The 15,606-nt window shown below is 48.8% G+C and overlaps 1 protein-coding gene across 1 annotated transcript in view; it reads left to right on the top strand.

Moving 5' to 3' along the window:
* Positions 1-10,046, top strand: part of NOTCH2 (notch receptor 2) — an 85,140-nt gene extending 75,094 nt beyond the window's left edge. Inside the window, exons 27-33 of the mRNA XM_086462531.1 lie at positions 95-305; positions 926-1,022; positions 1,518-1,686; positions 6,404-6,705; positions 7,074-7,221; positions 7,721-7,818; positions 8,703-10,046. Of these exons, the coding sequence (XP_086318657.1) occupies positions 95-305; positions 926-1,022; positions 1,518-1,686; positions 6,404-6,705; positions 7,074-7,221; positions 7,721-7,818; positions 8,703-10,046 (2,369 nt within the window). The remainder of the gene's footprint in view (positions 1-94; positions 306-925; positions 1,023-1,517; positions 1,687-6,403; positions 6,706-7,073; positions 7,222-7,720; positions 7,819-8,702) is intronic.
* The last annotated feature ends 5,560 nt before the right edge of the window (positions 10,047-15,606 follow it).

The following is a 15,606-nucleotide window of genomic DNA, read 5'->3' as shown; positions in this document are numbered from 1 at the left end:
ACAGTACGCTCTGTGTGGGGAGGAGTAAGAATGTAGATTGAAGATCGTTGCCTCTACTTTGTTAATCTCGTTGTATTTTAACTGGAATTTTTAGGTGAACCCTTGTTACCACCGAAGACCCAGTTGCTTTACCTACTTGCTGTGGCAGCTTTGATCATCCTCTTAATCCTTCTCTTGGGTGTGATGATGGCAAAGCGTAAGCGCAAGCATGGTTCGCTGTGGCTCCCGGAGGGCTTTATTCTGCGCAGGGATCCCAGTAATCATAAGCGCAGAGAGCCAGTTGGGGAAGATGCTGTTGGGCTCAAGTAAGTTTGCGTTTAGGCCGCTGACAATGTGTTTACTAGTGTGTTAGAGGATTTTGAGAATGTGGTGTATAAATCTTTCATTAAAGGCACTTGACTCCATAGAGAAAGCTGCCTTTTAAGCTAGAACTTCTTAGGCTATTTCCCTAAACTTTAATAGATCTGTTTTGGACAGAAGAACTTTAATTAGCTGTAATCTATAAAGTGCTAGTAAGGAATCTGGTCTCTTTGTTATGTTTGGTTTTCTGACACTCTGTTTATTTCAGCAGTTTGATGCTGTTTGCGTAATTTCCTTCTGGAATAGGCGAGACATTTTTACGTGGATAGGTGACAATGAATTTTTAATACATCTAGCTCAATGTGTTAGAGTCAGAAATAATGCAAAGTTTCAGAAGAAGAATCCCATTTATGCGGTTTTGGCTTTCCACTGAATTAACCGAGTGTGCAGTTCTAAATGTGTTTAATGCCACTGTTGGCTGCCTGAGATCTCTAATTTCTTGGTCTCTCTGTTTGCAAGCTACCAAACACAAAAGCATCCCATCCTTACTCTCTGCAGGCTAGTGTAAGTAGCAATAGTAGCACCTGGTCAGCCTGCAAAGTGATGTGTTCTCCTTGTTTGTTAGAAATCTGTCAGTCCAGATACCAGAGGGTAACCTGGCTGATTCTGGACCAACTGAACACTGGGCAGGCGATGGTGGACCTCAGCCAAAGAGAGCAAAGGTAAGTTGCTCCAAGACTTGAATATCACCTGAAACTGAAACTGCTAGTGAGGAAAACGGCTGCGTTAGATTCCAGAGTATGCCCCTTGCTCAAAATTGTCCCTTTGCTTAGGATTTGTAATAAATAAGTAATGATATCTGAGGAGCAAAGCCTCAGGTTAACACTGCCACTGCAGCCAGTAGAGAAACCAGGTAACTTCTGTTCAGTGTCCCCTCCCTACCCAGGCCCTGCTGCATCAAACGGAAGAGAAGGTTAATGGTAGTGTAATGTCTTGCGGTTCAGGCCTGGTAATGTATGGTGGGAGTGTGAAAGCTGAGAATGCCAAGCAGAGGTAAATGGAGACTGTCATTAGCTTAAAATAAAAAAAAAAAAGAAACCCAAACCAAAAACCCCAAACCAAAAAACCCCAACAAAACTAAGAAAACCCCAGGAACTTTCGGTGTCTTTTACCATTTGATGAGCATTTTGAAGCAACTGCTTATTCCCTGTGCTCAGGCTGAGGATCAAGCCTTGCTCCCAGGAGGTGATGAACAGATAGATCAGCGCCAGTGGACACAGCAGCACTTGGAGGCAGCAGACATCTGTGGGAGCACATCACTAGCCCTTACACCACCTCAAGCAGATCAAGAAGTGGATGTTCTGGATGTCAATGTCAGAGGGCCAGGTCAGTCCCCTTGGGTGTCCATGTGTTCTGCCAGCCAGCCACCAACCTCCCCTGTCTCTGATGACTGCCAATGTTTAAAAATTATGTGGAGTGTACAGGAACACCAGCAGAATTTTTGTGGTACTCAAGGAGCACTCATGTGCACTCCAGAAAAGAAAGCTGGAGAGATTGGATCATGGTCTGTAGCACATGGAATATCACGTAACCAGGAGAAAAAGAGTTCACTTAGTGAGCACCTGTAGGACCTACAGCCATAGGATCTCCTTTGTAACAGTGTGTGCCTAAAAGATACTGTCAGAATGTCATTGTGACCAAAATTTGGAATGCATGGCTGTGCTGGAAATAACCCTCAGCTTCTCCAGCTGTATCACTGCAGAGATTTGTGGCAGACTTCACTAAGGACCAATTTAACAGGGTTTATACCTGAGGTGTCTGTTATCTGCGGTGGAAGCAAGGATGGCCTTTCCCTGAGTAAGATGACTTCTGGCAGATAGTATAGCCTGATTAGCAGTGTGAGACATCGGGAACAGATGTGCTGGAACAGAGCAGCAATGTAGCAAGCTTGTTAATGATTTTTTTCGTTCACTGATTTACATACTCAGCTTACAGCGATCAACTGATTGAATTTGTAACACAAGTGTGAACTTTGAAGGAGACTTCTTGCACACACACACACAGGCTTGCTCTCTTTCTCCAATGACTAGACGCAGTAAGACTGCTCTGCTGCTTTTTTTTAAGTATAGCGCTAACGCTGCGTAACCTGGTGAGGGACTGGGTGGGTCATCTGGTAATAATTGATTCCTGTGTCTGAGAGGAGAATGTTGACCAAGAACTTTATCCTGGTTGGAAGAGCTGCAAGCATGGCGCTTGTTCATATGCGGAGAGGTGATTTTGATGATATTGCTGCAACTGCTTTTTACTGGATTTTGTGGGAATATTTTCATGCAATTTAATGGTGACTGGACCCGTTCTCTCAGTTCCCTTCTATTGTCTTTTCTGCTCATTGACCCGTTAGCTCTCCTAAATGCAAAGCACAGGGAAGGAGGGATTTCTGTGTAAAGAGTGTGAGAACATAAACCATCAGTTTCTGCCAAACTTAAGCTTTTCTTTATCTCCCCTATTGAAGCTTCTAGTTGTGTGGTGGGCTAAAAGCTTTCCAAGTGCAAGCAGTAATGTTCTTAAGACTTCAGACTGCTTATTTTCACGTTCACCCAAAGCTTTGTCCAACAATAGCAATGGAATAATACTGACCTGTGAGTTGCTTTCCTGCCATTCAGATGTAACTGTGAAGCTTGCAGCAAGCTGCTCTAAGCTATCCCCCTCTGTGGCATCAGAAGCAAGCAGCTGAGTTACTGTCAGGGGAAGAAATCGTTTTAAAAGTCTGAGAAGTGTTAGAGTAATGGGTTGGTAAGGAGGGGTAGGATTCCCACAGTTAATGTAGCTGTTCATCTGCCCTGGTCATCTTCCTCTTCCTTTGCAGGCAGACAGAGGGAAGAAATAGGCATTTCTGAGAGGCAGTTCATCTCTGTCTCAAAGAGAATTCTCCTGAAGACTAGATGGCTCACACTCCAGTAGTGCTTTGCTGCCCCTAGTTACAAAGGGTGTTGAGGCTGACTGACTTGGGTGCAGGTGTCTGGGCTGGAGCCATGTGAAGCTGGATGAGTTAGATCCTGGCCACAGGTCCAGGTGGCAGGAGAACAGTAGAGATGTTTACCAGAGAGAGGAGAGGCAAGGCGAAATGTCTCTGTGTACTGGGGGGTTGTTCCCTCTCTTAATCCAGCACCTTCTGCAGTCTCTCGAGTTTAGGGGAATCTAAGAGGACCAGTCTCCTACAGAAGGATTGCCTAGAGACTTTGCCAGTGGGTTCTTTACGTCCCAGCTTTCAGTATATTGTGTCTGTATGAGTCCTTCACTTGTGCCTATCCGGTGAACTTTTGGCTTTTCCATCTCGCTCCGAGTTTTAGATTTACTCAGGGGCCGTCTTCTTGAAAGACAGCAAACAGAAGAGTTTTTATAAAATGCTGCTGTCACCTTTGTCTGCCCATGCTGTTCTTTCTGTGTCCCCCAGAGTGGTGAGGACATTCTTTTCACTGGAGTTATTGTGAGTGTGTAACCAGGGTAATGCAATTATAGGCATAACTGGTAACACCACCTATAATTAAAACTGGTGAACTGTCCCTATTATAAGCCCCTCTTTTTCAGTTACTAAAACTTCGGTGGTTCAAACTGGAATTTTCCATGCCGTGTGTCTGCCTCCAGCTGGATCCTTTTGGGTTCTTTTCCAGCTATTTCAGAGAACAAGCTGGAAGGAGGAAAAAAGACATTGTGTCCACAGCTTTTTTTCTGGTAGTCCATCAAGCACTTAATTGTCATGATCTAGCTGGGTGTGCTTTTCGCTAGCCTCATAAAACTACCCATGTGTGGCCAACTTACAAAGCTCTGAAAAGCTGCACATACCTGAGAGACTTTTTGGAGGGTGGCGGCTATTTTTTCCAAGGATTTAACGCATACTATAGCTGTGTCCCTGTAGAGCAGCTAAGCATGATCTGTCCCGGACAACTGCAGTGATTGAGCAAGCAGGACCTTTCCTGTGAGTGGTTTTCCCAGGGCTGCGGTGCTGGAGAAAAGGAAAGCTCCTTTCTGTGCTCCGTGTCTCGGCTCTTTGTGTCGGGGCAGTGCGGAGGAGACCACAGCCTGACTTGAATACTGAGAAGTATTCATTTGGGACAAGGAAGCAGAGCCAGCAGTGGGAGGGAGGAGCACAAAGGGAGGTATAGCCTTGGACAACAGGCAAGAGGGTCTATAGACGGGACTGGATCTTGGAACTGAACCCAGGCCCATATGTCAACGCTTCGCTGCCGTCCAACAAATCCTGAGAAAGTAGCTGGGGGAAAGCCTGTGTGTCCTGTGATTGTGGGCCACTAGGAGGAGCGGGCATGCTGCTGCTGCCAGCCTGGCTGGGGAGCGGACCTGGAGGCCACGGCCCTCATTGCTGCAGTGCTCGACACTGTTCCCTCTGGTAGAATGAGAGATTTCTAGAAAGTTTTGGAACTGCCCTAAAATAGAGAGTCAGGAAAGCTAGGTGATCAGAAGATGAGAAATGGGAGCAGGGCATTAGAGCTCTGTGTATGACTTTCAATAGGAGATCATCGCCTTGATTATCTGCACAGAATCCTAATTCTGCCATGTGGCTTTCTGCAGGGCTCATGCACTTCATTCGGTACAGGTCGTGCACTGTAGATTGCAAGTTGTGTGGGCAGGGAAGCTGTTGTCCGTAGGGTCCAGGAAGGTCCCCTGTTTGTGGAATAAATCAGGCAGTTGCTGAAAGATTGTCTTGAATTTCTGCTGGTGAGAAATTTGTGTTCACCTTTGCAGAGCTCCAGTGGGGTGCTTAGCACAGAGTGGTTCACTCCTGCTCTCATCTTACTCCCATTACTTTCTTGATGCCTTTGATGTGTGTGGAGTAAAGCAATAAAATCAGTGAGCAAGCATTAGCGTCTACAGTTGAAGTCTTTGGTTTTAGGTAGTGAATATCTTGTAACATCCAGAGTCTGCTGAAACTGAAGCACTTGGCATTTGATGAGTTGCTGAAAATATGTGGAGATGTTTTAAATCTTAATTACATTGCATCAAGGGGGGTTATTAACAAGGGTGAAGAATCAGCAGCATGAGCTAGTTTTTCTGGACCCCCCTCTCTGATCAGCAGAGAGAGAGGGAGGTTCATCCAAGGGAGGAACTAAGGTAGATTAGGGGCTTGGAGGAGCCTTTCTACTTCCAGTGGCGATGCAAGGATCCTGGTTGGATGAATGTGAATTCAGCCTTTGTGGATGTGTCCCATCACTGGAGACTTGTGGAGAGACACGAGTCCAGTATCTTCCAAAGCACTCAAACTGTGTGAGACTTCCAGCAGTTTATATCCCTGGGCAGTCCATGCTGTGATGGAGGGGTGCGTGGGGAATAAGGCATTATGCATGTGTAGGATGCTGCTGGTACACCAGTGAATGATACTGGGTTAGGTCCTGTTCCATGGTCCCTTCCTATCTGGTGTACTTCTGTGAAAGTACCAAGTGTGCTTGATCAGTTCATTTAGGGATCTGGTCATGGACGTTACTAAAAGCAAGATGAGGTTGGTTCAGGCAGTCATCCTGGGGCATTTTTCAGCTTTGAGTGCTTGACTGTCACAGCTTCAGGGTCCTTTTAGTGAAGACTTTGGTGTGTAATAGATATGAAAGCTTTTGTCTGCATTTCATTTCAGGTTAATATCTGCAAAATACCACCAATAATCGGTGGCTAGTTGTCCACTGATTTTTCTCTGTCAATTGTTTCTTTTCCCCAGGTATGTGATTAGAACATCCACATGAATCGTTATACTTAGTCATCTGAAGTCTTTGATTTTTATAGCCTTTGCTTCTCTCTAGGAATTTAGCTAGCCTTTACATTTTGAGGAAGTTTTCCACTTTTTTTAGGTTTTTGATGACCTTACTTATTTGAGAACTATCTAAGTTCTGTTGGGGTTGCAGTAGGTATTGAAGTCCTGCTTGGAAGGAAAACAATTCGCTAACTCTCTTGGGCTTTAAGATAAGAGAAGAGGGCTGGGTTAAAGTGACTGGAGGGATTGTCTATAGCTGTAGGTGCTCGAGGGGAGAGGATTGTGAGAGGGTTTCCTTTCCTTTACTGTCACCATCAGGTTACTATGAGATCATCTCTTCTGTTGCAGATGGATGTACTCCACTTATGTTGGCATCTCTGCGTGTGGGCAGCTCTGATATCAGCGAGGATGATGAGGATGCAGAAGATTCCTCAGCAAATATAATAACAGATTTGATCTATCAAGGCGCCAACCTGCAGGCCCAAACAGACCGCACAGGGGAGATGGCGCTGCACTTAGCAGCCCGTTACTCAAGGGCAGATGCTGCAAAACGTTTGCTGGATGCTGGTGCGGATGCTAATGCACGGGACAACATGGGACGGACTCCCCTGCACGCGGCTGTAGCTGCTGATGCCCAGGGTGTCTTCCAGGTACAGCAACCCTTTTAGAGTAGCTGTGCTCTGTAACTACATGAGCCTGCCCAAGCTGTGCTCTTTTCACTCACAGCCTTGCTCTCATGCTCTCCACAGTGTGATGACTAGGGAAAACTCCGTTTTACATCCAGTTTCCTCAGGTACTCATAGCTTGAAGAGCTCAGCACACATGGATCATCTGGCATGTGTTTATTTGGTCCGTTTGCCTCTGTCATTTGTTTGCCTCTGTCATCTATTATGTGGGTCCTTGCGTTTCAGTGCTCAGGCTGCTTTTTCCTTATGAAGTTTCTCCTGAGTCTCTGCGAAATCCTCAGTTGTGGTCTGCAGCGGTATTGAAAAAAAGTCTGTCTTCCCCTGTTGTCCAGATCCTGATCCGTAACAGAGTGACGGACTTGGACGCTCGGATGAATGATGGAACAACCCCGTTAATTCTGGCCGCACGTCTGGCTGTGGAAGGAATGGTGGCCGAGCTAATTAACTGCCAGGCGGACGTGAACGCTGTAGATGACCACGGTAACGTGTACACGACTTACTGGGCTGGGCAAATATTTGTCATGATGCAAGCAAGGAGGGGTGGGCTTCTGCCCTCCCAGAGTGTGGGCTGCTCATAAATTCTGTAGCTAAATCAGACACAGGCTCTCCTGTGGAAGTAATAAACTGCAGGCTGCTGCACAGTGGCTTGGTTAGACAGTCCTGGAAAAGAAGCAAAAGAAATATGGGGTTGGGTATGCTGGGATTTTCTAGACTGCAGACATGTCTCTCTGCACAGGTTATTTAAAAAAATAAAAATAAAAAAATCCCAGAGCAAATGCTGAAGGTCCCATTGCATGTTGGTAACATAGGGGTGTGGCACAGTGTGGTGATTTCCAAAGTGTAAACATGACTTCAGGACATGTTCACATGCTGTGAGCTTCACTGCAGTTGCTTTTTTCCGTCAGTGCACTCTGTCCATCTTGGTGCTTTAGCAAATAGCTCCTCAGTTTGTTACTGAAGCTGTTGGGTTTCCCTGCAGGTAAATCTGCTCTTCACTGGGCTGCTGCTGTCAACAACGTGGAAGCAACACTAGTGCTGCTGAAAAATGGAGCCAACAGAGACATGCAGGATAACAAGGTACAGTTTGGGTGCGCTCAGCATGGCTGTGCTTCCTAACTCAAAGCATCTCTTCACTGTTGGTAGTGAAGTAAGTTCAGATTTTCTAAACTGGGTGCTCAGTGCAGGCCTTCCTGGCTGTGACTGGAACTCTACCCAAGTGCTGGATGTCTTGTAGGATTTCTGGTATGGGAGAGCAGTTCTCTTCCTTGTTGGGCCAAGTCCTGGGCATCAATGCTGTCCTGCCTTTCTTGCGGAAAAGGAATGCAATGCACAGCCAGTGGTGTGTGAGAGCACCAGGGTGAAGTGCTGCGGGTGTCAAGCAACTGGATTCCAGTTAGCAGAGAGCAGATCTGGCAGCACAGCAGCAGTCACGTCCTGTCATGTTTCCAGCGATCTCAACGCAGGGTGGATATGGGGGAGAAGCCCTTTTATTTGAGAGACAGTCTGCACTGTGCAGACCTCCTGTAGCTTCACTGTTAGTTTTTGATTCTTGATTTCTTTCCTCTGCCTGGGGTTTCTTTTTTGGATTATTATGTATTGCTCAAGTGATTTTGGAGCTACCGGCAAGCTGCAGTTCTTTCCTGGGCTATTTTAGCCCTTCATAGGGGGCAATGGGAGAAAGGTACCAGGTGCTTTCGCAGTTCCTTCAAGGGCCCATGGCAGAATAGTGCACTTCTGGTGGGTGGTTTAGCCTATGTGCTCCACTGCCGTGTATGAAATAGTCTCCTGTAATCTGCCTTTTTCAATGGGCACCTCTCAGTGTGGCTTGTTCTTGGAGACAATTAATGCAACAGTGCATTAAACAGTGCTTCTAGGTGTTGCTGCACCGTTAAGGGATTGTTAGCTGCAAGTCAGTTCCCCCACAGCGAAGCCGCTAAAATACTTATTCTCTGCATTTTCAGGAAGAGACACCGCTCTTCCTTGCCGCTCGGGAAGGCAGTTTCGAAGCAGCAAAAATTTTGCTGGAGCATTTTGCCAATCGAGACATCACGGACCACATGGACCGCCTGCCCCGAGATGTGGCCCAGGACCGGATGCACCATGACATAGTGCAGCTTCTCAACGAGTACAACGTGGCGCACAGCCCCGCTGGGCACCCCGGCGCCATGCTGAACTCCGCCCTCTCCCCAGTCATTTGTGGCCCAAATAGGTCCTTCCTCAATCTGAAGCATGCTTCGTTAAGCAAGAAGTCACGAAAACCGAATGCCAAAGGCATCGTGCCCACAAACCTCACCAAAGATGCAAAGAGGAGAAGGAAGAAGTCCCTCAGTGAGAGCAAAGGGCAGTTTTCAGAGAGCTCAGTGACCCTGTCACCAGTTGATTCCCTAGAATCGCCCCATGCTTTTGCATCCGAACCAACGTCGTCTCCTGTGATGCCGTCTCCGGGGGTATTACACTCGTCGCCCAGCTCGCTGCTGACTGCTCCGTCGGTGCAGACTGCGCACACGATGTCTTTCTCCAGCCTCCACGAGATGCAGCCCTTAGGACGTGGATCCAGCACCGTGCTCCCGTCCGTCAGCCAGCTGCTTTCACAGCACAGAACCACCCCTCCTAACAGCGGGCTTGGCAGGCTCCGGCCAGCCAACGTGTCCACCGAGTGGATGAACCGTATGGAGGTGAACGAGTCCCAGTACAATGAGATGTTTGGCATGGTGCCGCAGGTGATGCATTCCCATCCCAGTGTTGCTCAGCAGAGTGGTTTGGTTCAAGCAGATACAAAGCACATGGGAGTGTCCAGGGAGTCTCTGCCCCCTATCATGACTTTCCAGCTGGTTCCCAAGGGTGGCATAAACCAGCAAGCACTGCCACAGCAGGCCCAGTCAAACTGTGCTCAGAATATGGCTGGTCCTCTTAGCTCCATGTACCAGATACCAGATTTAGCTCAGCTGCCAAGCGCCTCGTTCTCCATGGCTGCCATTCCTCAGCAGGATGGGCAGGTGGCTCAGACGGTCCTCCCAGCCTACCACCAGTTCCAGAGCTCGATGGGGAAGTACCCCACGCCTCCGTCACAGCACAGCTGCTACTCCTCGGCCACAGAACGGACTCCTAGCCACAACCGGCACTTACAAGGGGAGCACCCATACCTGACTCCGTCGCCCGAATCTCCAGACCAGTGGTCAAGCTCCTCCCCACACTCTGCCTCTGACTGGTCTGATGTGGCAACCAGTCCCGGTAACAACCAGCGTGGGCCGGCGGCCGCTCACATGACAGAGCAGCAGCGGAACAACATGCAGGTGTACGCCTGAAGGCTGGCCAAGGTGAAGCCCGATAAAAGCAGACTCCAGAACTCATGAAGGTCTTCCAGGATGGAAATGAAGAACCATTATAGTATCCAAGAGTCTTAATGAGCCCAGGCTGTTCTTCCCTTGGAGGGACTGTGGTCGCTGTAGGCTTGTATGCTTTTATGCTAAACAGAGAACTGTAGAAGCTGGTGGTGGAGAAGACCAGCTGGGTCACTTCTAACCAACTCCCATGCGCCTTGGGTGTGATTGCTGTCTGCACTGGATTCTCCAGTCTGCTTTTAAATACGTTCCACCATTTCTCTGGGGAGACAGCTCTTCAGCTTAATGCATCTCATGGTCGTTTCTCCAGAAATTTAGCCAAAACCAGCTTTGTATCCTTATTTTGTTACCCACGTAACCTCTCTCTGAAGCACCTTCTGCTCGTTCTCCTGGAGTTCAAGTTGCCTTGTCTTGACACAGCTCAGAGCTGCAACCACATTCCTAGACCCCTCCTTCCCGTGGCTGCCCTTGCTCGGCAAGTGAGCTGGACTTCCCAAACACCTGCAGGTCAAGTGACACTTTCTGTCACGCAGCTTCACCCTTTCCTTTTCAAGAGCCTTTGCCTTGTACAAACCCACTAACCCCTTAGCATTCTCACTGCCTGCCCCCCGGGTATTATGAGGTTATATACACACATATAGTCTTCTCTTAAGTATTTTTTTCCCCCCCTCCTGAAGACGCTGGTCTGACCTGGTCTTTCCCCTGTGATGGACAGTAGGTACATCTCTCCCGTGTTGTATGTCTTCCCCAAGACACACCTGACCATTTTGACACACTACCCTCCCCATGCCCCTGTCCTGCCAGGTGTGTCTGTCACCGCCTTCACGGGCTCCCGTGCCGGAAGAGATGCCCTGCAGCTGATACAGGCCTTTTGGGAAACTCTTGGGATGAGCACAGGTGTTTCAAAACCTGGTAACACAAGCTCCTAGCGTTCTTGCATGGTACTCCCCTCTCCTCCATCCAAGAGTGGCTGTGTGTCCTCTCCCCCAGATACCATATGCTGCCTCTTCATGGTATTATCAAGAAGTGTTGAGGATGTCGTTACATGTTCAGTGTGTGTCCTTCTGCATCAGCCATGGCATCCAGCCCTTTGAAAAGTGTCCCTTTTGCTCCAGCCCTGGGGCAGGGCTGCCTTGTCTTCCCCTCCCAACAAGGAGGCTGCAGCACTGACGCCCGGGCAGGCTTCCAGCAGCAGCAGCGTGCCTGAAGCCAGGAGCTGGACTTAAGCAGCCGACCAAATAGCTCAGAAACTGTTGCCTGATGCAGTTTGGTTAACAGGTTTGGGGCTGTCCTCTGCTCTCAGCTTCAGCCTGTATCGAGATTTTCCAACTGAGGTGCCCCACGTGCTCTGTGGGACAATAGTGCCATTTGTACTGCAGCTCCCCCGATATTTTTGGAGTTACAGAAGCCAGCTGCCGCTGACCTTAGACAAGCAGCCGCTCTTCGTGCTTTGTCTGCAAGAGCAATGCTTCCTTGGAGGGCTCTGAACCAGTCAACAGCCGAAGTGAACATTTCTGGGGATGGTTTGCTCCTACCTCTTCGGGGGAACCCTGCAGACACGTGTTCCAAAGAGATCGGGGCTGTCGGCTGCCGCCAAAGGACAGAGAAGGCCGCTCCCCTCTGAGCAGTGGCCATTCAGCATCCTACCGTGTACAGTATTTTCTCCAATGTTTGTTTCCATTCTAATCAAGAGTAAAAGCTTTTTATTTCGATTTGACTCAGTGGTACATGAAGGCAGGGCCTCAGGAGGAGCTGGTTCCCGGGGCCATCGTTTTGGGCTGAAGTTTTTAATTCTGAAGTTACTGCTTTTTACGACGCACACAGCGTTCCCCGGCGTGCTCGCTGCAGTGTGTCCTGTGAAGTTTAGCTGCAGCCGACTCAGATGTCCAGGCAGGAGCCTACTAGCTCCTGGAGGTCTGTCCAGGTACGTGTTTCACTGCAAATAATGAAGTGTTGCTACATCGATGCTAAAGAAACAAAGGGCTTTGCCTTGTTAGCCCCAAATAACCAAGTGCCTTTTTATATATGTGGCTACCTTTTACAAGATGAGTGCTTTCTGTGGAATGAAGCCAGTTTCATGCCTGGCATGTTAATACGATGGCCCTCTGCCTTTTTTTTTTTTTTTTTTTAACTACTTGTAAAGATAATATCTCCTTAAGGTGGTATTTTATCTCATAAGTTGTAGAGTAACCATTCACACAGCAGCATTTTCCTATATTAATAATGGAAAATATTTGCTTATTTTTACATTTTTTATAAAGGTCTTTTATGAAAATAGTTTCTGCAAAATGTATAAGCAATTTTTATCCCCAAAATAAAGAGTATGTGCCCGGCGTCTGTGTGCTGCTGTTTTCATTTGTCGTATCTTAGAATCACAAATAGTTTGGGTTGGAAGGGACCTTTTAAAGGCCATCTAGTCCAGCCCCCCTGCAGTGAGCAGGGACATCTTTAGCTGGATCAGGTTGCTCAGAGCCCCGTCCAACCTGACCTCGAATGTTTCCAGGGATGGGGCTTCTACCACCTCTCTGTGGCAGTGTTTCACCACCCTCACTGTAAAAAATTTCTTCCTTATATCCAGTCTAAATCTGCCCTCTTTTAGTTTAAAACCATTAGTCCTTGTCCTCTTGCAACAGGCCCTGCTAAAAAGATTGCCCCCATCTTTCTCATAGGCCCCCTTGAAGTACTGGAAGGCCGCTATAAGGTCTCCCTGGAGCCTTCTCTTCTCCAGGCTGAACAACCCCAACTCTCTCAGCCTGTCCTCACAGGGGAGGTGCTCCAGCCCCCTGATCATCTTCATGACCCTCCTGTGGACCCACTCGAGCAGGTCCCTGTCTGTCTTGTGCTGGGGGCCCCAGAGCTGGATGCAGCACTGCAGGTGGGGTCTCACCAGAGCAGAGTAGAGGGGGAGAATCACCTCCCTCGACCTGTTGGCCACGCTTCTCTTGATGCAGCCCAGGACATGGTTGGTCTTCTCGGCTGCGAGCACACGTTGCTGGCTCATATTCAGCTTTTTGTCCAGCAGTACACCCAAGCCCTTCTCGGCAGGCTGATCCAAATCCCCTCATCCCCCAGCCTGTATTGATATTGGGGATTGCCCCGACCCAGGTGCAGGACCTTGCACTTGGCCTTGTTGAACCTCATGAGGTTTGCACAGGCCCAATTCTCAAGCTTGTCCAGATCCCTCTGGATGGCATCCCGTCCCTCAGGCGTGTCAACAGCACCACTCAGCTTGGTGTCATCGGCAGACTTGCTGAGGGTGTCCTCGATCCCACTGTCTGTGTTGTTGATGAAGATAGTAAACAGCACTGGTCCCAGTGCGGACCCCCAAGGGACACCACTTGTCACTGATCTCCATCTGGACATTGAGCTGTTGACCACTACCCTCTGGATGCCACCATCCAACCAATTCCTTACCCACTGAATAGCAAACCCATCAAATCTGTATCTTTTCAGCTTAGAGAAAAGGATGTTGTGGGGGACCATGTCAAAGGCCTTACAGAAATCCACATAGATATTGGTAGCTCTTCTGATGTCAACTGATGTAGTCACTCCATCATAGAGTTGGTCAGGCAGGACTTGCCCTTGGTGAAGCCATGCTGGCTGTCCTAAATCACCTCCCTGCCCTCCATGTGACTTAGCAGAGCTTCTAGGAGGATCAGTTCCATGATCTTCCAGGCACAGAGGTGAGGCTGACAGGTCCACAGGGTCCTCCTTTCTACCCTTTTTAAAAATGAGTGCAATATTTCCCTTTTTCCAGTCACCAGGGACTTCACCTGACTGCCATGCCTTTTCAAATATCATGGAGAGTGCCTTGGCAACTGCCTCAGCCAATTCCCTCAAGACTCTGGGATGCATCTCATCAGGCCCCATAGACTTATGTATGTTCAGGTTCCTCAGGTGGTCACGAACCTGATCTTCTCTTACAGTGGGAGGGACTTTGCTCCCCTGGTCCCTGTCTTGTGGCCCATCCACTTGAGAGGTGTGAGAAGAGAGACTGCCAGTGAAGACTGAGGCCAAAAATTTGAGTATCTCAGGCTTCTCCTCATCCGTTGTTACCAGCTTGCCAGCCTTACTTACCGTGGGAGTACACTTTCTTTGACCTTCCTTTTCTGGTTGACATAGCTGTAGAAGCCCTTCTTATTATTCTTTGCATCTCTTGCCAAGTTCAGCTCCAGCAAGGAGCTGAGTCTTCCCAGCTATCGCAGCAGAGCCACTGGATTGCAAGTGAATCATTGGTGTTCAATAGCTGTTCGGACCCCTGGCAAGGGAGGGCTCGTCGGGGCCTCCGCAACCTGTGTCAGGAGAGAGCTTTTGGGGATCGAGGGTGCTCTGTGCTGTGACTCAGCAGTGCATGAACCTCACCGCTCAGCTCCATCCAAGGGAGCTGTGCCTGGGAGCTGAAAGCAGCCTGGCTTGGGTGTAGCAGGAGGATTCTGGGTCTCTTGGTTAGCTGAGAATGAGGACATTGGTAGACAAGCAGCTGGGTATACTGGGAAGGACAGGGAGGGACCGGGATGGGGCCTTTTTGAGATGCTTTGAATAAGAGCTCTCGCTTGCCTGGGAGTCTGGGAGCTAGAGAAGGGCTCAGGCTTTTGTGTGGCTTTTAGAAGGGTTGTGGGTCAGGCAGTGGTTAGTGGAGCTGGATTCCTTTGCCCTTTTAGGTCCTGCTTGCTTCTCTGGGCTGTTCGCTGTTCTTCCAGCTGGGAGGAGGACCCTCATCCCTGGAGCTGAGGCTGCCTCCCTGGCTTTGCCTGGGCAGCTGACCCATGAAGATGCGTGATTCTCCAGCCTCTGAAACAGGGAATCATCGCTCCTCTGTGCTGTTTTCAGACTGGAAAAGTTTGGCTTGAACAATTAGACAACAAATTGACAATGGCTGCCTTCCTGGGTTTTGAGCAAGGAGGTGCCACTGCAGCCTTGGTCTGCACTAGTGCTCACCTGGCTGGTTTCCAGCTCTCAGATGAAGCCAGTAGCTGAATTATGGTGCTTAGCAGAAATAAAGCTGCTTGGGGCATTTTAAGGGTTTAGTATTCAAACAGTGCAGCTCCTTTACCTTCTAGTAGAGCCAGCTTGGCAAGTACAAACCTCCGGGAAGCTTTCATCCATGTTCTCCCACAGGTTGAACATCTGTGCCAAAGTTTAGCGAGCTCTGCTGTGTCTCTGCAGCTGCAGCGAGTTTGCGAGTGCTCAGGCTGAGACTTGAAACTGCGTCTCCTTGGGGACGGCGCATGCCTCTTCCCCTGCCCAGGGTGACGAGGGGCTTGTGAAGACTTGTGTTGCATCCAAATAAGCCTAACTGAACCAGCCAGGCAGGGAGCTGGAGCATCCCTTATCTGACCAAGGAATAATGGAGTAGCCTCAGGCTCCTTTGGGGAACATTTTCCTGTTTTTTTGTAAAACGAGGGTAGCGTCTTCTCGGGAGTTGCTGTGTTTGGAGGGTTTTCTGAGTGGGGAAAGTCAGAGTGGCTCATCCCCTGTGTAAGCTGGGGTTTTTACCAGGAGAAATGATAGCAGGCAGCAGCTG

This window comes from Leptosomus discolor, chromosome 3 (genome assembly GCF_034619465.1).
Source record: "Leptosomus discolor isolate bLepDis1 chromosome 3, bLepDis1.hap2, whole genome shotgun sequence".
NCBI lineage: Eukaryota > Metazoa > Chordata > Aves > Leptosomiformes > Leptosomidae > Leptosomus > Leptosomus discolor.
This window is presented reverse-complemented; position numbering and strand designations above follow the sequence as displayed.